At 37.1% G+C, this 23,229-nt stretch overlaps 1 protein-coding gene across 4 annotated transcripts in view; it reads right to left on the reverse strand.

Annotated features, from left to right (window-relative positions):
* Window positions 1-729: 729 nt before the first annotated feature.
* The window catches only part of LOC120329838 (inactive dipeptidyl peptidase 10-like), a 52,785-nt gene continuing 30,285 nt past the window's right edge, over window positions 730-23,229 (reverse strand). For 3 of the 4 annotated variants that reach the window (XM_078118648.1, XM_078118645.1, XM_078118647.1), the window contains exons 2-17: window positions 19,520-19,634; window positions 18,393-18,571; window positions 17,590-17,717; window positions 16,691-16,884; window positions 15,377-15,537; window positions 14,257-14,345; window positions 13,438-13,639; window positions 12,967-13,077; window positions 10,659-10,956; window positions 9,968-10,117; window positions 8,220-8,286; window positions 7,646-7,749; window positions 6,003-6,090; window positions 5,293-5,444; window positions 4,557-4,688; window positions 730-3,012 (exon numbers count right to left, since the gene is read on the reverse strand). In XM_078118648.1, the coding sequence (XP_077974774.1) occupies window positions 2,762-3,012; window positions 4,557-4,688; window positions 5,293-5,444; window positions 6,003-6,090; window positions 7,646-7,749; window positions 8,220-8,286; window positions 9,968-10,117; window positions 10,659-10,956; window positions 12,967-13,077; window positions 13,438-13,639; window positions 14,257-14,345; window positions 15,377-15,537; window positions 16,691-16,884; window positions 17,590-17,717; window positions 18,393-18,571; window positions 19,520-19,634 (2,421 nt within the window). In that variant the 3' untranslated portion in view covers window positions 730-2,761. The remainder of the gene's footprint in view (window positions 3,013-4,556; window positions 4,689-5,292; window positions 5,445-6,002; window positions 6,091-7,645; window positions 7,750-8,219; window positions 8,287-9,967; window positions 10,118-10,658; window positions 10,957-12,966; window positions 13,078-13,437; window positions 13,640-14,256; window positions 14,346-15,376; window positions 15,538-16,690; window positions 16,885-17,589; window positions 17,718-18,392; window positions 18,572-19,519; window positions 19,635-23,229) is intronic. The other variant, XM_078118646.1, reaches the window with a different exon arrangement.

Raw genomic sequence — 23,229 nt, forward strand, 5'->3', positions numbered from 1 at the left:
TTTGTATGTTTTTTTTTTGTTTTTGAAAAAAGTTCTTGTACAGTACTTTAAAACATTCATAGGAAGGCTTAAGATGATACAATAAGTACTCTATTCCAACCGGTTTAATATTGTAGTCTGTGTCGTCTGACCAAACCGAAGTGCTTTGTTTAACACTGATACAATCGTCTATAGAAAATTTGGTACACTCGTAGTATGTGTACCAGGGTAGAGTGGGGCCATAATTTTATTCCGATTTTCGCTATTTTAATTCTATTACGAGTTCGGGGACTGTCTTTGTTAGCCAAGTGAATATACCCACTGCCCATAGTTTTGGTCCATTTACACAACTTGATGTAAAATAGAAGAAAAAAATTAGTCCCCTCCATATTTGTACACCTACCTATGAAACGCCGGAAATTCTATGGTGCCCTTTCCCTTGGTGCCCTGAGAACGTGTTTAGTTTGCTTAATAGGTACTAATCCAACGTCAATTTCTGTGTCATGTCTACATATTCAATAATTATGACGTAATATTTTTTTATTATGACGTCACGTACAATAATATCACGTCAAGTTGTATCGTAGAGTCGTTATTGGGAACTAACCTTTTGACACGGCGTCTTTCACGCTTTTTTTAGCAAAGTCTGGTACATGCATGCAACCACGAATATCTAACAATTTATGAGAATTATATTTTTGACGTCACTTCCATCCCTCTGCCTTCCTCACATGAACAACAAATGATCGGTTATATATATTGAATAAAATTTATTATACAATGACAAAAAATATACTCAATTAGCGCTTAAATCGAATAAAAAGAAGAAAACAAGAAATAGAATAAACTTTGAAACATATGACAGTGCAAACATGGTAATAAGACGAGACAGTGCGGAAATGTGGATATATGTATAAATATAGAGTGTCCATAAAGTCTTGAGATTTTTTTTAAATTGCAAAGGGAATTCATCGATACCCTATATTGTTTTGGCCCTCACAGATGTATTAAATGCAGTAAAAATTCTTAAACATTTACTGATTGAAAACTAAAAACCTGGTTGAGATATATTTAGAACAGACTTCATAACAAAATTTGAAATTGTAAAGGGACTTTATGGACACCCTGTATATATGTGTTGGTGTGTGGCAAAGCTATTTAATCAATTAAAATTAGTCTTAGCATATATATGAGACACAAAAATAGGACAGTACGGATTGGACAAATCTTGGTTTGATTCCGAGGATTAGTAATATTCAACTCGTATGAATATTAGAAATATTCGAATAATTAGAAAACGTGCATTTTTTTAGGTATTTTGAATAATTTAATGGAGGGCGGCTAAGGTTAGATGTTAAATTAGCGTATCAAAGCAAAGGCCAATAAAAAACAGAAGGAAAGAAGTGATTGGGAGCATCTACCGCCCATCAACAGCCTAATCCCAAAATCGAAGAATACAAAAAAATTTTGTATCGATATTAAATGGAAAAAAAAAATTATGACTGCCACACCGCATGACCGGAACATTTAAGTTTACCGGACGGGGCGCCGGGACAGCTTATCAAAATGATGACTGTCCCGGCTAAACCGGGAGTATGGTAAGCCTACTTAGAATTAGAATTATTACTAACGCTACAGCATCCTTGTATTTTGCTGTTGCCATGGAAACGAAATTTTAATCCAGACTTTCGATGAAACCCACATTATTAAGGTGACAAGATAAGCCAGTGTAAAATTTCATCCAGATCGGTCAGCCGCTAAGACGCTACAGTTTAGAGACACAGACAGACAGACAGAACGACCAAGAATATGGAGCTCTAATAATCTCAGAAAACATATAACAGCGCAAAAAAATCGATAAGACGAGACGGTTCAGAAATGTCCATATGTATATGTTAGGATGCAGAAAGGCTATTGAATCTGCGCTCCGGAAGTATTTGTACCAAGATGTTGCACAACCTGAACAACCCTAACCTGGTACATATACTATATTCAGGTTGTGCGCCATCTTGGTACGAATACTTCGAGAGCACCATTGAATCACTTAGAACAGCATGCAATTTTTACTAACGCTACAGCATCCTTGCATTATACACATACCGACTTGAATAACGCTAGCAAGTCCAGCATTAGTATTGCAAAAGTAATAAGATCGACACGTATTTCGCTGTTGTCATGGAAACGAAACTTTAATTCAGACTTTTGATGAAGCGTACATTTCAAGAGTGACAAGATAACTCACAAGTGACGTTGCAGCTTCGACACACAGACAGACAGACGAAACGACCGAAAATAAGAGTCTCCCGGGTACTCCCGTAGTATGTGAACCAAGATGGCGGACACCGGAACGCAGTGTGTGTACCAGGTTAGGGTTAGGCCATAATTTCAGGTACAAATACTACGGGAGTCACTTGTCCCCGAATTGTAATAGGACTGCAATAAAGAAAATTGGCATAAAATTATGGCCTAACCCTAACCTGGTACACATACTATATTCACTTGTCCGCCATCTTGATTCACATACTACGGCAGAGCCATCTCCCGGATACGGTACGCTAGCATGTCTAGCATCGGACCTCCTGAATTATGCACACCAAGATGGCGCACAACCTAAACTCAGGTTGTGTACCAGATTAGGGTTCAAGTTATGCGACATCTTGGTGCGCATACTCCAGGAGTACCCTAGCATTAGTACTGTAAGTAATACCGCAAGCCTCACAGCTTTGATTCAATGTTTACGTCGTTTTTCTGTTGCAAGCTCGAGAAATTCAATCCAAATGTTTCAATTTTGAGTTGTTTTTCCGTAGCTTGCTTTAAGTAGATCGAGTTGTCGTTTTCCTGCTTCTGAATTCCCAAACAAGCAATTCCTTAGGAATAGACTAATTGACTTATAAACGTTCAATTCGATTTTTCTTGCTTCGTTTGAAAAAGTTGGGGAGGAAGGGTAGTATTGAACTTCTACCGCCTCTAGTGATAGATCACTAAGCATCGCCGCTCGTTCAAGGAGTACTGATTGCTGCATGTTGACTTTTTCTGCAAAAAATATGAATGTTTATTACATGGCGCTTCTTGTTGCTATGGCTTTTTCAGAATTTTAAAGCAAAAAGATCGAAAAATCAACTTTGTTTGTTGAAACGGTGACTGCTTGGCATTAATCGGCTCGCCTTGACATTGTTTTTCAAATAGCATATTTTGTTCGTCTTTATTCTATTTATCATGTTCTGTTAGACTGTCCCAAGGATGTTGCCGCTCGATAACCAATATTGGTTTTCGGCGTCTCCTCCCACCCCGAATTGCAATTTATTTTATTTTTCTGAATTTGTGTATGTATATTTCGCGTTTCCAGTATGTTGAAGAAATAAATTTGTGATTGCTGGTTATTTTTTTATGTGAAATTAGTGGTAATGTTGTGCGCCAATTGCCTAGAGTCACATTTATCAAATAAAAATATTATAATCCAAAAATTTCTCCAATCCAGTAATCAAATATAATTAAATTTAAATGTATATTGCATGGCGCTTTTTTGTGGACATGGCTATTTTAGAATTGTGATTAATTAATGTTCTTTTTTTCATGGTCAGCTGAAAAGAATGCGCAAGTTGAAGATTTCGGCTCCAAGCTCAATACTCCCCGCGGAAATATAAAATATAAAGATATAAAAATTAAAGCATAGCAATTCTTTACTTATCAGTCTGCTCAGCCTGGCTGTCTGCTTGTCTGAATCCCTATTATAAGTAGGGCTGGGCATTTCGAATCGAATATTTGAATCAAATCGAATATTAAATTTTTCAAATCGGTTCAAAGCTAAATTTCGAATCGCCGCCATCTTTTTTTTATCTTCCCGCTAATGGTCGAGGTGAATTCCCAATTTTTTTTATATAGGAGCCATATTTTTTCAACGCAATTGACAAATGACTATTTTATGTGGTGAGTTTTTGATAAAACGTGTTTGTTATTCTGTGTGAACGCTCAGTAATCTATCTGAGTGATTTATTCTATGTCTTCAGTAATTCATTTGTTGAGATGACCAATTACTATAATAAAGTCGCTTACGATTATATATTTTCGAGATTCGATTCTGAAATCACAAGGTATTCGGAAATGACCAGCAATAATTATAAGCAAAATATCTACCATCCACCTAAATATGAAAAAACTCCACCCCTTCTTCTCTAAAATGAAAAACTGGGGAACATAGCCATGTGGGTTGACTTGAGACCTTGAGGCCCGGGGCCTCCAAACTGATTTTGTTTTCCCTCTAGAAGAAAACACCCGTTCATCCTAGTTTCATTGCATGACAAGGTTATTTCACGGGATGTTTCCACTTTGTTGAGCATGAATTGTTTGAACATAATGGGATTTGGAATCCACCAATCAAAATAGCACTAAATGATAAACAGGGGACCAAGATTTCTAAAAGCTTCCGAAAGGAGAACGCGAGATCTGAAATGTTGAGAACCACTGCTATAGGGTTTTAGCAACTCGTCACTTTGCCATGACCAAATCCATGGTGGCGAGAAGAACAGCTGGCAAGCAAACATGCACAGTTTTCACAAAAAACAATTCAAAGAACTTACTGTCTTGCAATCCTTGGTAAACCCTTAATCGTGAGTCAGCAATTTCTTCAATTTGATGAATCATGTTATTCTTCTGATAAAGTAAGGAATTCTTCCCTGGGGATCCAAGAATACGTTCCGATCCGAATGAAGCTTTAAAGAGATGAACAAGAAATATTTTTTTAACCAAAAAATAATTAAAGTTATACGTTACTATTGGCATCGCAGGTTACACACCTCGTGTTTAAATCCCTTCCTACGCATATTTAGTCTCTTATACAGAGATTTGTTTAGACTCAGAGCGTACCACTAGAATACTTATATTTACTATACAAAGACCGACCCAAAACTCTGCACCTCCCCACACATAAATAGCTCCTTGTGTGGAGCAGACGACTCGAATCCCTATATTTACTAAACAACTTTCAATCCGCAAATGCAGAGTTCTGCATAACCTAGTAGCTTCCCGTCAGACGTAGCCATGACTTTTTGAAATCAGAAGGACTGAAATTCTTAATTGTCAAAGTCGGGTCCAGCCGGATGCCCGGAAAATATAGGGTTTCAAGAGTCTTTAAAGATATAAAAATTGTTACAAGATTGCTATGTATCATATAGAAAACGTTTTTTTTTTCACATTTCAAAACAGGGGTCCGACTCTCAACCCCACCCTCCTGGGTACGCCACTGCTCCCAACACATGGATTACTTACTTCTACAAAGCCTTTTTCAGAACCTACTATTCAAATCGTTATACTTACTATATAACTTCCAATCCACGACCGGGGATCTCGCAACTGCGCAAATGAACTCTGGATGAGTGAGTGCAAGTATTGCAGTGTATCCTCCATAACCTGAGGTGCCAACGATTCCAACATTCTCAGTGTCTATGTTTTCTTCAGGTTTCAAGTATCTGTGTAAATTGTACAAATAAAATGAACTGGGTATCTTATGATGTTTTCCAAAGCATCGATTTCCTTGTTTATATCCGTAACAATACCCAATCAGCAAAATGTCAACGATGACGTAACAATTGTAATTTTTGTATCGGTATGAACAGTATAAGTGAGAAACGTTTCTTGAGAGTAAAGGGACATAGACTGTCAGTTTTCAGTTGTGAAAAATTAGTTATAAATGAATTATATAAAAAAAAAAAAATCCGTTAAAAAAGTCGGCTCTTTTAACAAGTGGCGTAATCGCGACGCAAGAAGACGCGAGTCAAGTTGAACACAATAATATAAAAAGAGATTTTATATTCTCGTAGTTGCGACTGGTTAAATATTTTACGCGACACAAAAGTCATTATACGCTGAAAAAGTCGACTCTTTTAACCCCCTCCCACTTTTGAAAATCCTGACTGTGCCCTTGAATGCGATCTTGCTTGTTCCAGTCCTTGTTCAGAGTAAAAGTCGTTTTAAATAGATCTCGCATAAAAAATAAGCTGACAGTCATTCCAACCACTTGCACTCACTCAATCACTGCTTTCATATCTTCAATCTCAAGGTTGCCAGGTTTCTCTGCAATTGACTGCTGAAGTCGATCTCCATTGTAACCCGACCCTGAGAGAAATTATAATAAAAAATTACTTTTTGATGAAATTTAAAATTGAATTATTATTTTTGCTTATTTTCATAATATTCCTCAACTAAAAGTTTTTTATTGGGGTTTTTACTTTGGGGCTAAGTTGGTCATTTTTTATCAACTGGTGTCCACATTTTACAAAGTGATGCATTCGCTTGAATTCGGTTACGGTGTTCACCCAACACGATGAGTTTTTAATAAGATGACAAGTGGTTCCCAACGTTTATGGCTCGTGGCCTCCGTCTGGTGGGTTTTAGCACTCATGGCCTCCGTTTATCAATTCAGTAATATTTATAGTGTCATTTTGATTGGTTGATTACAAATTCCACTATGTTGAAACAATTCTTGCTAAACAAAGTGAAAACACCCCTTGACAAAACGTTATCAAGCAATAAAAATGAAAAGAAAGGAGAGTTTTCTTGTGAAAGAAAAGTAAAACCATTCTTGCGCCTAGCATCTTCAACCACTACAAACTGCCTCCAATTGGGAACCGCTGAGTTAGAACCTTTGAAACTTTGGTACAAGCAAACTTGCATGGGAAACTATATAGTTCTTTGAGCGCCAGCGGTCACTTATATTTCCACACGTACATTTTTGTGTCTATGAACTCATATATATTAATGACCTCTGTAACTCCTCTATTAGCGCTATCCCCGTTATTAGTTGAATGTTGGGGACTTTTATTTGTGTATAACACCTAGCGCATCAATTTTCAACTCTTTTGATCAACTCAAAGCCTTGTTTTGAGTTAGGAGCGAGGCTAGACTTATAGGTGCAATATAGACATGCTCTTTCCACTATTAGTTGAATGCTGGGGTCCCCGGGGACCTTGCTTTGTAACGCCTATCGCGTCTCTTTTCAATTTTTTTACAATTTTTTTGAAGAACTTGGAACCTTCTTTGAGTTAGGAGCATGGCTAGATTTATGAGTGCAATATATTTTCTTCCCGCTATGAGTTGAATGTCGGGGTCCCTGGGGACTTTGCTTTGTGTATAACGCCTATCGCGTCTCTTTTCAATTTTTTTACAATTTTTTTGAAGAACTTGGAACCTTCTTTGAGTTAGGAGCATGGCTAGATTTATGAGTGCAATATAAACATACTCTTCCCGCTATGAGTTGAATGTCGGAGTCCCTGGGGACCTTGATTTGTGTAACAACTAGCGCGTCACTTTTATTAACTCTTTTACCAATGCTTTTTTCAGTTGAATGAGCGGAACCTTACTTTGAGTTAGGAGCATGGTTAGACTTATGGGCGTGGTACTCCCGTAGTGTGTGTGTACCAGGTTAGGGTTAGGCCATAATTTTATTCCGATTTTTCGTGTTTTAGTTCTATAACGAGTTCGGGGACTGTCTGTGTTAACCAAGTGAATATACCCCGTGTTCAGAGGTTTCAGTCCATTTACCCAACTTGATGTGAAGTAGTCGAACAAAATTAGTTGCCTCCATATTGGTACACACACCCTGGAGCGCCATGAGCGCCATATACCAGAGGGTAAGAACGACACGTTAAACCATGTATCACCATGTACTTACCCCTTCCATCAACGAATGCAACCACTGCTCCCATACTCCTCACAATATATGAAGCAAGGCCGACTTGAAACTTGAAATCAACAGTTTGAGAACCGACATCATTTCTAAATATACAACGAAATACTAGTAAACTGACCTATGGAGAAAAAGACTAACATAGGGGTACAAAGCAGCATTGAATCCGCCCTCACCGCGCCTACACACACACACGCACACACACACACACACACACACACAATAGAACAGCTCATACCCTGTTGGGTATTTCTATCTTACCCTGGGCTCATGTGAGATTATTCGTGGATTTAACTTATTTACAATGAGTAATTTGTAGGAATTGAATAACAAGTGCGTTAACGTGGTATTAAACATTCGAAGCGTGAGGATATACTTCATAATATTACTCCTAAATATACAAAAAAATAAACCCGCCTTGTTGGAGTTCAAAACTTTTGGATTTATTTTGTATTAGGAATGTAAAGTTGATACGAAAAATTGGCATTTCTTTGCAATAAATGAAAATTTAAAATACAGACGATAATAATATTCAATTTGTAAAAATATTGAAACTTACTTGAAGAACACAAGAGGTCTTTTACCCGCATGAAGGCTCGCTGGAATTAGTAGTTTTGTCTTTATTGCTGAAAAATAAAATATAAATTTTGTTCACCTACTTTATATCAAGTTGTATAAAGAAACTGAAACCTATGGGCACGGGGTACATTCACTTGGCTAACACAGAGTCCCCAAACTCGTAATAGAACTAAAACAGGGAAAAATGATTAAAACTCTGACCTGGTACACACACTACGAGAGCACCATTTTCCATTCTAGTACTGAGAAAGAGTAACGTGCGAATCCGGAAGTATGACTTTTAGGCATTGTGCCTCATCATAGGCTTTCAATTTTATTAAATGTTAGTCGATCACAAGTTAAATCTGGAGTGTGCAACTTGGGGCCCGCGGGCCAAATGCGACCCACAAAGAAAAATTGTGCGGCTCACGAAACGAGTTTTCAATTTAGTTTAATCTGCTATGCGCGAGTAATTCCAAGCCTACCTGGCTCTATGCTCACGACGTTATAGTGACATAACAGCTAGTCTGGGCTAAGCGAACAACCCATGCCATAAGATCAATAATCAATAATTTTGTGCCTGAAACCTATGTTAAAAAAAAGATGCGGTCGGCGATTTCATCCAGTTGTTTGTATCTGGCCCTCCTGTATTAAAGGTTGCACACCCTTAGTTTAAACTACCAATTAAATCAGTGATGTTCAACCTTTTTTGGTGTAAATATTCCAGAGGATCGGGGAAGCCCTGTGCAGTAGTTTATTCGCATTTCCTTATCTGAATAGTATAAACCGGGGCAACTCAACTGGCGGGTCGCGGTCCGAATCCGGACTCTTCAAATATTCGATTCGGTTAACATCTGCTTTTTAATTTTGTTGCATTAGCCTCATTAACTTTGGATATGTGAAAGTTTATTTTTGCTAAATAACATTTTCATTTATATTTTTAAAGGTTAATTTATTTAATATTACAACGGGCGTTGAGAATGTTGAATTTTTTGCGTTACTCATTTTTGAGACGCTTCTCTGTTTAAACCTGTAAGCTCTAAGCACTGAAATATAGTTGGGCGCAACGTAAAATTTATTTTTTTGAAAGACCAGACATCAATATTTTTGAAGTTTTGTTTCCGGATCTTTGGTGAAAATAGTTGAGTAGCCCTGGTATAAACTATGAAATTATATTAAAACAAACCTAATATTGGCAATACAAAATGATCTTTAAAGTTTAAAGTGTAGCAAGTTTTATAATAGTGGCGAACCCAATAGGTATTAGCTATTTTTTTCAAGTGTGGCTGCGTCGAAATTAGCAAACATCAAGGGAATGCGGTGTTTTGCGGAGAGTCAGTATACGCGACAACGTCACAAGAATCTAGTATGTGCGAGTAATTCCAAACGCTGTGTTGCAATGTCTAGTGCAAAGTGACTAACGCAAGTTACAAGATCAATAACATAAATTTTCGTGTCTGCATGTACTAGATAGCCTATGTTAAGTAAAAGTGCGTCTCGCGGTTTCGCCTGGTTGTTTGTATTTATCCCTAAAAGTTGCACACACCTGTCATAGACTATTGAATTTAAAACTGTTACATAACTTCTGAATTATGTCGCGCAAACCCGGTTGAAAACCATAATAGTAAGTCTAGGAGACTGCCCCGTTGCTCAACGTATTATGTTTCTTTTCCTAATCCCAAATAAAGCACAATACACGCATTCCTGCGTTCGTTCAACAGAAAAATAATAAAAATTCAAGTAACTTACCGATTCCGTTGCTGTAAATCGTTTCATATCTTGCAAGTGGAACAATCATATGCGCCAATGATTGAATAGAAGGTTGTATGACACTAATCATCGTATTTGAGAAATTCTGCGCATTTGTACGAATGATACCACTGAATGGCAAACAGGGACCTATGAGACAAAAACAAAATTTCATTGGTGATAGTAATATCTGAAAAGCTATACCATTAAAATTAGAAACAAATTCATTTTCAATTACAAATTTTGCTTTAAAGATTGTTTTCTACCCAGAATTGGCCCGGCTCAATTCTTCATGCATTGGTTCCCAAAACAGGTCAACACGGTGAATTATCAACATGGATCAGGGGGGGGGGGGGGGGGGTATTACGGCCCGCTGGCTGGATCCGGCCTACTGTAGTTTTTCATCCGGCTCACTTGTGTCTGCTGAAATTACGGCTATAGTTTTTATGGGTATAAATTTCCGTCGAAAACATCAAGGAAAATAACCTCATAATGACCCTGATTGTTATATTGTGCTTCAATCGTCAGCCTAGCGTTTGTACATAAATTGCTTTTTAATCCCAGTTTTTCATATAGAGTTTCAAGCCCCCGGCCATAACCTAGTCAATTTTTTGTAAATGGCCCCCTTAGGAAAGTAATTGCCCACCTCTGATATACAGTGAAATAGCTTATAAAAAGAATAAACACTAACCCAGGCACCGTATCATGAACCAATCAGAACTGTTTCCGAAACTTGCGTCATAATAGAGACACCTCTTTTTCCCGCCACAAGTTAAATCTTCATTGTCGTTAGCGGAAGAGAGCGAACTGATATTCACAGAACAAGTTATACATTTCCGAACTCCGCTTATATTCACTCGATAAACGTGCCTTGATCCGGAATGCTGTTCGTTGCTTATGTAGTATACTAATCGTTTCGTGGCGTCGTAATGTAGCAGCTTCGTGACCTCCCAGTTTCCGTCTGTGAGGAATCGCACCTTTGATGGTTTCTGAATAGAGATTAAGGATGCCAAGTATGAGTACTTACAAGTATTCAATTTTAATCCGATTCCTAAATTTTCGATTCCGAATCTCGATACCTCGACATATCTTACCGAGAAACACATACCCACCTAAGCAATATCATATGAAATCGGACAAGAGCACGATGTTCAAATTTTGGACGGAAAAGAAGGCCGAAACTAAGTAGTATGGGTATCCAATCTGTCACAGGAGACAAAATCGCACAAAAAAACGAATCTCTCAAAACCTACAAAGATTTTTAGAATAAATAAACGTTAAAGCCTTCTAGCGAAATATATATATATATATATATAGGTATATGATATATAGTGAAGTTTTCGGCGTCGTAGCAACTCAACATAGCAGTGAAGCAGTTTATAAATATACGTGGAAGAAATTGTCACAAAACGTTACACATTGTTTGCAATCCAAGTTTTAAACTCGAGAATCGATTCCAGTGCATCGTAATCGATTTTTGTCGATTCCGCGAAGAATCGATTCTGCAATCGAATCCGGACTCGATTCCGCCATCCCTAATGGAGATATGTTCTTGTTAGATAAAAATGTATATTCTTCTACAATATGTTATCAATTGTGTTTCTGTGGGACTGACTACTTGACCTTTTTCTATGCTTGTGTACTTGTGGATTCGTATGCATATAATAATGAAATATGGTGAGAGTAAAGGTGACTATTCTAAGCAAGAAATTGCTGACTAACATAAGCGTCGATAAAGCGTAGTCAGCAACCACAAAACGGGAAAAATCGTTTCATGTGTTTGGAGTTATAGAAAATCAATAAAATTTAAATTCGACAAGAGAAAAATTATATCAATAATTGAAATAGGCCACACTACAGAAATTGAGATGAATAAGATATGCAGAATAATGAAAACATTAAGTATATGCTTTCAGATACGGTAATCTATCGTTGCCGACAGAGCGACAAGCGTTTAATAAAAATTATATCATCATGACTTGCTGAATAAATCCAATTTAAAAAATATAAATTAAATATTGCGCGAGTCAAAAATGGGAAAAAAATGACTAAAGAAGTCACTCTTGCTTTGTTTGCTTTGCTTACAACAAAGAAACTGCTGACTAACATGACGCGATAAAGCGTAGTTAGCAACCACAAAACGGGAAAATCGTGTTAGGTGTTTGGCGTTACAGAGGATCAACAAAATTTACATTCGACATTGAACTTATATTAAATATGTACGATCGAACTATAGACAAAAAAATTGTGGGCAAACATGTTTTTAAATATACATATATATGATACTTTGAATGTCATGATGGTATGCCAAAAACCGTTATATATGATTTGATTATTCGTGGTAACTCATTGGAACAGCTTTCAAATTAACAGCCCGCTTAACCTTCTGAAATGAAAAAGAGCGCTAGCTGAAGCGGTCTAAATCAGTGGTTCTAAACCTTTTTTCTTTCGTGGCCCATTTTCGTTGCCCAAAAATTGTTGTGGCCCAGTTACTCTTTATTGCGAGGGAAAAACTACAAAAAAATCAAGATCTCCCTGCGAAAATAGACACTTTCACTACAATAATTAGAATGAAAATTACCACTCTGCAGCAAACAACAGCATCGTAATTGATTGCTGCTACAATGAAAGTTGGGACCTCCTGAAGTATACGCACCAAGATGGCGCACAACCTAAACTCAGGTTATGTACCAGGTTAGGGTTCAGGTTGTGCGACATCTTGGTGCGTGTACTTCAGGAGCACCGAAAGTTGCCTATTGTGACATAAATAAAACTAGCATTTTTCGATAGCTCTGTGGCCCACCACAAAATCTTTCTGCGGCCTAGCAGTGGGCCATGAGAACCAGTGGTCTAAACTGACAATTACAAATTTAAAACCCGACTCTCTCTCCATTTGAAAATGCCTTGCTATGTCCCTGTTGCTTACAATATAGGACTGCTTGTACAGAGCCGTCTTAACAGTGGAAGACACATGAAGCGACGTATGAAACATAAATTACCTGAGTTTTATTGACCATAGCAAGATGGCTGAACTCCCCTTTTCCTCCATGATCGTTCGGTAAAATATGAAAGAACACTGCAGAATTGCCCGATGGTAGGGATGGTTGGTTCTGTTCAAGCAAAAATATCATTAGAGCATTTGTGCATTTCCAACGTTGACAAGGCTATATGTATAATTTGTTTATCCCCAAATTATTCCGGAAGTTAGGTATAAGGGGCATCATTATCAGAAACTTGACCTGGGCAGCAGAAAAGTGAAAAGTTTGACACGTCACTGAACAAGGTTAAATCCATTGCTCTAATGACTGGGTGAGCGATTCCAAACTGGAACGACTACAGCTCTTCTAAATTAATCAACTCTTTGAATACCAGTGTATTCTGGTACCCACGGCTTTGGTCTGAGTGAGGGTGGGAGTGAGAGTGGGGGTTAAGACAACGTGTGAAAAACATTTGTTGAAATTTAGACTCACAAGGTTATTTAGCCATCCTGCTTTAGTATTTGGCTCTTCGTTTTTTGGGGGGACAGTTCGTCTGAGAACGTTATCCATGCATGTCGAAATATTTGAAAAACATTGTTGTGTCACACTTGCTGTCATTGTTCTATTAGACCACGTGATCAAAAGTTCGTCGTCATTTAACCATGTGAGAGAATTAAAAGTATCGAGTCGTTCGCTGTAAAAAAAGAGAGCAATGATAAAAGATGTGCACCGAGCGAATATTGGGTCTCGTGGGACTCTGATGAAATTTGGAAAAGGGAAATGGTTTCTAGTGTTTCTGCACTTCTATTCTATTTCTAGTGTTCCTCATCTGCCCCACTCGTACAAACATGTTCCTAATGCACAAAAGATTTTTTTTGGTAAGAATTGGCATTTCTTCACGCAGGTAATCTGCGACGATAATCTGAGATAAGCGAACAGTCAAGTCAAGATATTTTTCATGCCTAATACAAATAAAAAATAATCAAATTGTTTTTGTTTTAAATGACGTTTCATCCTTCACGCCAAACTAGATCATCCGGTTCAGATAAGCTTACCGTACATATCATTCAAAGAACTTTTTGTTTGCGTTTACACTCGCTAGTCCCTGGGCCCGCTACGTGTTAAGGACAAATCTTCACAATTTAAAATTTCAGACTCTCTCCCCCATTTCTAAATTTTTGGCTACGTTCTTGGATTAGGTTTTTATTCCGTGTTATCCAGCGATATCGATAAATTTACGTTCAACGTTCTAACTTCACAATTAGAGCATTTCATTTGATTTTCAGGCCAACAACCTGTCCCACTTCTTACCCATGCAATGTCGGCTTTATAAATGTTACTTGGTCCAAAGTCTTCATGTCGATTGAATGAATGCTGACAACGGGATTCGGATATCCGGCCTGAAAATAAAGAATATCTCGTGTTACAAAGAATTTTATTTCTTGTGTTTATAATAAAAAAGTTAAATATGTGTGAGTTTATGTTTACCTTTCTTTAAGCAATTGGCAGGAACCTAAACGATAGCTTAATTTGCAAAGACTATGAATTGTCGAGAAGCATAGAGAGAAGAAAAACTGCAGACACTAGAAAGCCTGGACCAAACTTTAATACTGTCACAGTTTAGGTTTTGCCACTCTATATTTGAAACATAAAAAACAGACATAGAGACATAACCCAAAATCAGCCGATCTCCAGCCCGGCGGTCGAAGTAGAAAGCTCGAGAAACATTTTTTCTGCACGTGTGACGGATGGTCGGAGTCTAATAATACAATACTCAGATCTGACAAAGCAGCATTGATCGAGGTGTAAACATATAAACATGAGAAATATATCACACAACATAAATACCGACACTATGGCCCGTTACGTTACAATACAAATAAGCAAAAAAAAAGACAATGACCTCAGAGAAAACACTTCCGTCTTCAGCAAAAAAGAGGAAAGAAACTAGTCAATAGATGGATGTCTAGGATGTTAATATTTCGGTACTCCCGTACTGTGTGTACCAGGTTAGGGTTAGGCCTTAATTTATTCCGATTTTTCTCATTTAGTTCTATTACGAGTTCGGGGACTGCCTGTGTTAAGCAAGGGATTTTAGAGATTTCAATCATTTTATACAACTTGATGTAAAGTAGGCGAATAAAATTAGTTTCCTCCATATTGGTACATACATTTCTGGAGCGCCGATTTTTCTCAATGACTAATTCCTCAACAAGTTTGCTTTGTGTCCATCAGCATTTATACTTTAAAAATTGTGCTACTTAGGAAATTACAAACACCAAACTACATTACACCAAAAAAATCACAATCTTCATAAAAGTCATAATATAAAGTGTAGCGCCAGAGTATCATGCATCATCTATAAAACCCCCAATAAATAGAAAACGCCGGCGGTCATATTGAATTAATTGAAGAAGCTTTCACTACTTACTTTCGGATATTTGTACTTTATAGTCTTCTTGTATATTGTGTTATCACTATCATACTCTGTTACGTAACTATCGTGTACATTTCTGTCATCAAACGTTGCATAAGCAAGGTATTGGCCATTTGGCGACCACCAGAGTGCGGTAGAGGATTGAAGAACTTCTTCTGAAAAACAAATAATATATGTATTATACGAGAACAATGTTGAAATAAAGGATGTTTATAAAGTCCTTTTATAATTTCAATTTTGTTATGAAGTCAGTTCTCAATATATCTTAACCAGGTTTGTTGTGTTTTGAATCAGTAATTGTTTAAGTATTTTTACTTCATTTAATACATCTGTGAGGATCGAAACAATATATGGTATCGATAAATTCCTTGTGCAATTTTAAATATCTTGGGACTTTATGGACATTTTATGTGCACAAAGGGAGATTATCATAATTTTTGGTGAAGCGATTGAACAGAATTATTCCAAATTTAGCAGAAGTTGACTACAAGCCCAGGGAAACCGCTAATGGGCACACATAAATATGACTAATATTAGAAAACGACTCTAACTTCCGTCCTGATGATAACAACAACAACATCTAACAAACAAAACCAATTTTGCAAGTCCATCCAATTTGTATTCAGTACATTAATCTTTTAGTGGGAAAGTCCGTAATATCATAAGAATTTAACCATTTATGGATTTTGAAACTATTGTGAAACCGCTAGATGTCGGTAGAGGAATAGGTCGCACAGATATATTAATATTCAGATGGCGCTAGAAGTCGCAAGCGGTGCATTAAGTTTGTATGCCGGTCTCAAATATAGATATTTTTTAAGCTTTTATATATTGGTTACATGAGCACAATCTAACACTTTCTGATTATTAAGCTTGGATCATAAGCAGAAGGTCCGCCACTTATCTGTATGTAAAAACTTTTGTACTTTTGTTAAAAAAAATATTGATCAAATGTGAATGATTTGGAACAAATAATGAGACCCACCATTACCAAAATAGAACCAGGATTTAATTTTCTGTGGAAAAATAAGCAAACACATGAGTCTCATTAAAGTTCCTGGAAGTCGCAAAAAAATTTGTTCATGCCAAGTGGGTCGTAATGAAAAAAGTTTAAGGGATATTTTCTAGATATTAGGTTTTCCATATTTTTCGGGATAAAGGAAAGTTAAATCACAAGGTTGTCTCTGGATCGGGGCTGTTTAAACATGCAATCTCGATCCCCGGTGGGTTGCGAAAGGGCTCAATGGGAGCCGCAGTATCAAGAATGTAAGAGGATTCAATTTTAAGCAAAGCAATTAGTAACTTTACCTCCATAAACCCAGTCAGTCATCCCATTCTGATACACTCCCAGAATCCCTCCGCTTGTCAGTTTTTTTCTCCCACTATCTTGCTTTAGGTACAAATCTCCGTTCAATGAATACAATATTGCCTTCCCATTTGGTGTGAAGTCAGCGTACTGAAAAACGCTCACTGTTTCATCATGAAGTAACTGTTCTTTGGTTCTAAAAAGGTAAAAGGGAGCACCTTGTCTATAATATTAGTTCCAAAAACATGAGTGAACACCTAGTCGAATACTTTGATTCTAAAACTAAAACAGGTTGAACACAGAGGCAATATCCATAGAATTAAAAACAAGCAAAAGCATACACCGACTTGAAATCTTTGTTCAAGTCCAAATTGCAGAAAAAAATCGCAGTATGACGATCAGTATCCCAACAACATGTAGAGCATTTCCTATTAGCCTATTTACTGGGGATAAAGTACCCAGCTTACAAGTATTATCATAGATTGATTGAAATGTAATACAGCAAAACAAATCAATGGACATTTCAACCTCACAGGGAGTACATTAGGTTGAGTTTAAGGATTTTCCTTCCGTCCTAACCTACCTCAAAATAAATTTTATAGCCAGATGTAAATAATTTGAAGATATATATAAATGTTTTGTCTCATATTAATCAACTTGTTGCTAAAATCAGGATCATCCATCACGTTAGCTAGGATTGCTTGGCTTTTTCAGCCGTTGAACAGTCAGAAACATGAGAATATTTGGAGGGTACATAAGCGATCTATAAATTGTCAAAGTGTCATCGATGAACAGAAAGTTTGGGAACCCTATCTAAACGTATCAGGGGCTACTTATGCAGACACCTGTTGTGAATGTGCGAAAGTTTCTTTTAAAAAATAATTACTCAGAATAGACATACCTTGTTTCAATGTCATAGATATAGTGAGATGCGTTGCAAGAGTAGGTATAGATCGGGACTTTGTTGTAGATCAGCAAAGCATATCTTCCGTTGTTAGAGATCTTGTAGTCAACTATGCCGTTGTGTTTCTGTGAAAAAAGGTTTTTATGAATATTTTTTTAACGATTTTTCTAATAGTTCTCTCTAAACAAGGCTCTGTACGAATAGCCACTGATAATTAAGTAAGAAGATACTGCATGGGGGAGTTTTGCCCCACTCTGCGTGTTTTACAAGAAATGTGATGCCCAATGCCCAATATTGCAGAGTTGTACAATCGAATTGAAATTCAAACAGATATATTGAAATATACTTGCATAAAGTTTACGATTTCTATCTACTGTATACGCATATGCAAAACAGGATCCAGAAATCAGATGCAAAAACGCTTCTACATGGTTATAGAGCAGACATGGGCAAAGTAAGGCCCGCGGGCCAAATCCGACCCGTTAGGTTATTCAAACTGGCCCGCCTGATGCTGTCACAACCAAACCGAAATCGAATTTTAATGTTTTAGCTAAAAATAGCTCAAGGAATTTGTTGAGATTGCGGTTAAATTTAGTTTTTGCACGAGGCATATTGTCTTCCACCTTTGCTTTGTAACACCGTAAATACTGTTCATAAAATGTTAATTTTTACGTCACACTTGCATGGCCCGCCAGTCTGGATGGGCAAAATTTTTGGCTCCACGTTCAAAAACCTTGAGCTATAGAGTCACTATTGGCAATAACGACATAACTCAATTTCTTTATAAACCAAATACTTACCAATGTCTTTCCTGTAATCAACATTCTAGGTACGTCATCAGGTGACGTCATCATGACGACATTTCCTTCTTGATCTTTATATACAAGGTTTGAACCTCGCCAAATTCCTTCATCAATTTTCCATTTCTCTTCCATTATATCAGTCAAATTAACGTTTGGAATGACAGGAAATTTACTTTCTGTATGAAATCAAAAAGAAATTAGTCCCTTTTTTCTACAACTCTTATCCACTCCTTTAGTTACGGATAAGAATCTAGAAAAGCAGTCACCGATATCTGATAATGATCGCGCCTTCAATGCTTTTTAGAGGTCCCAAGCACTTAAGATTTTGATGCCTATATAAATGGAAGAATAAGTTTGAAACTAGTGATCCATGTTATCTGAAATTACATATCCTCGCACATAAGCCGAGTTTGAACCCCAAAAAAGTTGCTAAACTGAGGGATCGGATTATACGCGGTGCCCTGCACGTGCTTGTTTTGCTTAATGGTTATTTTAGCCCTCTTTTTGTACACATATACACATCCTCACGGTGTCGCAAAGTTGTGCATGTCCCAACTGTTCCGCACTCATCACCTTATTATCCCACTGTGACCCCACTGTTCTGAGTTAGGATGAATGTTTATTGATCAACAAATATTCGTAGTATCTACATACGTTTGTTGTTTGGGCGCTCCAGTAGTATTCGTACCAAGATGGCGAACAACCTGCTATCCCTAACCCGGTACACATACTATATTCAGGTTGTGCGCCATCTTGGTACGGATACTACGGGAGCACCGTTGATTCAGGTTGTGCGCCATCTTGGTACGGATACTACGGGAGCACCGTTGTACGTAGCCTTCATTGTTTGGAGCATTTGCGTGATACACCACGTAAAATATTATTAGTAATAATAATTTTACATTGAGCAATCTTGAAAACCAATATCTCTGTACTTTTGTAGCTATTCAGGAAAACCTTATATTCTTTGACGTACTACTTATTATTGGGAATGTTTGGGCATATGCTGACCACGGGACTAAACCGTGCTCTACAACTTTTCCGGGTCAGGGGGTGGGTATGGGGTTCGATCCCGAGGTCTTTAACCTACGATGCATAAGTAAGCATCCGCTCCATGTACTTACCCGGGGTCAATAGGACAACTGATAGTACGACGAGTCCGCAAACGACCAGAATCACGAGCAAAGCAATGGCGATTCCTTTCCAATTTCGGCTTTCAGGATTGCTCCCAACAAGCTCCTGAAAAGCAAGAGGAGATAGGATTAAAAATGATGCATAACACATACAAGTATGTGATTCCCCTTGTGTGTGTGTGTGTGGCGAGTATGTGACTTGGAGTATGTGTGTGTTTGCATGTGATTGGCTTAACACAGAAAAGTATGTGACTTGGTGTGTGTGTGTGTGTAATCGTATATGTGATTTGGTGATATGTAGAACCATTGTCATAATTGCTGCTTATATGTATATACAAGTATGTGACTTGGTGTGTGTGTGGAATCGTATGTGATTAGGTGATATGTGGAACCATTCACGGAATCGTTGTTTATATACATATATTGCAAAAAATAATAAGAAGAAATAAGTTGAAATAATACATAACAGATAAAAGCATGTGATTTTGTGTGTGTGTGGGTGTGGAGGGAGGTGGGGGTGACAAGGTAACATGTAGAACCACTGTCAGAAACGTTGTTTATATAGATATATTGCCAAAAATAAATAAAAATGATTTTGGAATATTACATAACAGATAGGAGCATGTGATTTTGTGTGTGTGTGTGCGGATGTGGAGGTGATATGAGGAACCATATTGTCGTAATATTTGGTCACTTTATGAGCAAATCTATATGTGTATCGGAATGTGTATGTATGTGTGAATAAATACAGAAAGCTGAACAATACGAGTTTTTGTTTCCCTCTCTATATCATTATATGTGTACTATATGTTTGCGTGTGTGTATGAAAAAACACATAAATCATTGCCACAGGTGTTGATCCATACAGCAAGAATACAAACAAATCAATTCCCATCTTGCTGTTGGACATGATTCTAAGCTTACAAATAAAACAAACATAAGATACTGAACTATAACTATACGTGTCTTTGTTTGTCTGTATGTGTGTGAATAAACACATAACGCATTGCGATCATTCATGCAAATGAAAAAATCAATTTCCATTCTGATGTTTGGCATACTTCAATCGGAGAACAAAACAAAATGTCAGACACGGAATATTTACGAATCGGTATATGTGAGTTTTCGTGAGTCGCGAGTGCAAATAAAAAATAAACATTACATATTTTAAAAATATATATATATATTCGGTTCCGCATGTATTTCCCAAATTAGTAGACCAAGTGGAAAACATTGGATCCGAACCCAGGATTCTTAACTTGTTATGCCAACAAAGTCAAGTTCAACTCCACATTACCTGCCAAATTTATCAAATAAGGTGGAGGCCAAGGGATTCGAACCCAGGATTCCTAAATTGTGATGCCAAAAAACAAATTATAATTCTCATTAGTTGCCCAATTTACTAAACGAGGTGGCGGGCATGGGATTCGAACCCAAGCTTGTCAACCACAAGCCTAACGCTTTATCTATAAGGCGTTCGCCGAAGAACAAAACAAATTATAATCCTCGTAATTATTTACGAATTGGGAGGAATCCAAACTTTCCATTAAGCAACGTATTCACAACTTAGAAATGTTAATCCTGCATTGATCTCAGACTGTTCCAATCCCAAGAGAGAAAAGTTGTTGTACTTAGCGCTTCTCTTTGATGAATATATAGGCCATCCATAAAGTCTTAAAATCGCATTTATCGATACCATATATATTGTTTTGGCTCTCACGAATGTATTAAATGAAGAAAAAATACTTGAACATATATTGATTTAAAAACAACAAACCTGGTTAAGATATATTGAGAACTTACTTCATAACAAAATCGAAATTGTAAAGGGGCTTTATAGACAGACACCTTAGTTGTACTTTGCTTACATGTATTCAAGATACATTAGGGCAGTGTCCTGCCGAGTATTTTCCTGTGGGCCTCCAATGAATTTCAATTATGACAGTGATGCACAAAAAAGGTTTAAAAATCCAACATTGGATATTAATTTTTTTAAATGGTTTATGTTTTTATATCAAACGATCATACATTACGTTCCTTTCAACTAAACAAATGAATATCCATCAACAAGTTTATTGCGGGATTAAATCGATTACAAAATAAAGAATTATACTAAAATATTACATACACGTTTTAGCTTTTCTCTATTCCCAGTATGTTTTAGATAAATTCATTTTTTTAAAGCAGCCAAATATTTTTTATTAGAATACGGGCTGTCCGGATGAAAATTTGACTATTTTTGCTTTCGCTGTACTATAGTTATTTTCAGCCCATTGGTTTCGTGGCTACTTGGAAATTAAATGTAGCTTGTTCTTAAATTTTTCTAATATTTTAATAAATTACGCCACGGCGCTGATTTCCGACTCAGTCAATATTGGCCATATAGCCATCGTTATATTAAACAGTCTATGTGATCTGCCCAGGGGTGTACACAGGGATGACACCGTTCTCCCATTTTGAAATGTAAAATAAAAATCATTTTTCGGTATCATACATAACAATTTCTCGTTGCTCAAAACGCTTGTTAGACCCTCGAAACCAACGTTTTCCACCGGTTGGACCCGATAGCTGTTATGTTCTAACTTGGCGCATAGATATTTCAAAGTCCCGCTTTCGAACATTCCTGGCTCCGATCCTGACCCAATACAAGCTTTTTAAAAGTCGAATAATCCTTATCTTTCCGATTTATTCTCTCTGATTGATATTCCGCGTGTCTAATCAACATTTTGAATAATTAATGTGATGGCTGTTTTCAATATGAGTCAAATTGTGAATCTTATCATAAAATTATCTAGAATATATACAGAGATGGCTTTAGAAAATAAAATCGCCTTCACATATAATTATCGTTTAACCATGTACTACAGCGTTATTGAATGAGAGTATAAATAGAAGCCATGTGCAAAAAACAAAAGACATAGCGTTTCAATCCCGACAAGCATCTGCATATATTGCTACTGATATGCAGGAAACTACATTTTTCACTGGGTTCGTTTATACTGCAGTGGTTACGAACCGGGGGTTAGTGGCTCCCAAAGAGAGCCAAAGAGCAGTTGAAGGGGGCCACAAGGCTAGGCGCAAAACAGATTTTACATTTCTTTTACAAAAAATCCCCGATCTCTCCAGTTTCATTGCTTGACAAGACTATTTCACGGGGTGTTTTCACTTTATTGAGCATGAATTGTGCGAATGTAATGGGATTTGGAATCTACCAATCAAAATAACACTATAAAAACCACTGGAATGACAAACAGAAGGCCCATGAGTGCTTAAAGCCTCCAAAAGGAGGCCACGAGCCATGAAAGGTTGGGAACCGCCGGTTCATGGATTACGTAAAGCAACATTAAAACTAGGGAATGACAGTTTTTATTGCATATTAGTTCTTGAACACAAATAAAAACTATTTACTAAATAAACAAAAACCCCAAAACATAGAAAAAATGTACGAGTTTACAACAATACATCAAAATGTGTGTCTAATCTGACGTCTAAATTACAATTTTACGTTACGGGTAAGGTATTACCCATTGGTCCTCGTTACGGAAGTAAACAAGAGGGTCAATACTCAAACAAATGAACTACAAACCTTTCCATCCTCAGAAGAGTTCTGGCCTCCATTTATTTTCTTTATAGACGAAGGAGGTGGCGGAATGCTGAAATCTTTCATTAATGGCATAACAGCAAACGCAGGAGTGAATAAA

This window comes from Styela clava, chromosome 12 (assembly GCF_964204865.1).
Source record: "Styela clava chromosome 12, kaStyClav1.hap1.2, whole genome shotgun sequence".
Classification (NCBI taxonomy): Eukaryota; Metazoa; Chordata; class Ascidiacea; order Stolidobranchia; family Styelidae; genus Styela; species Styela clava.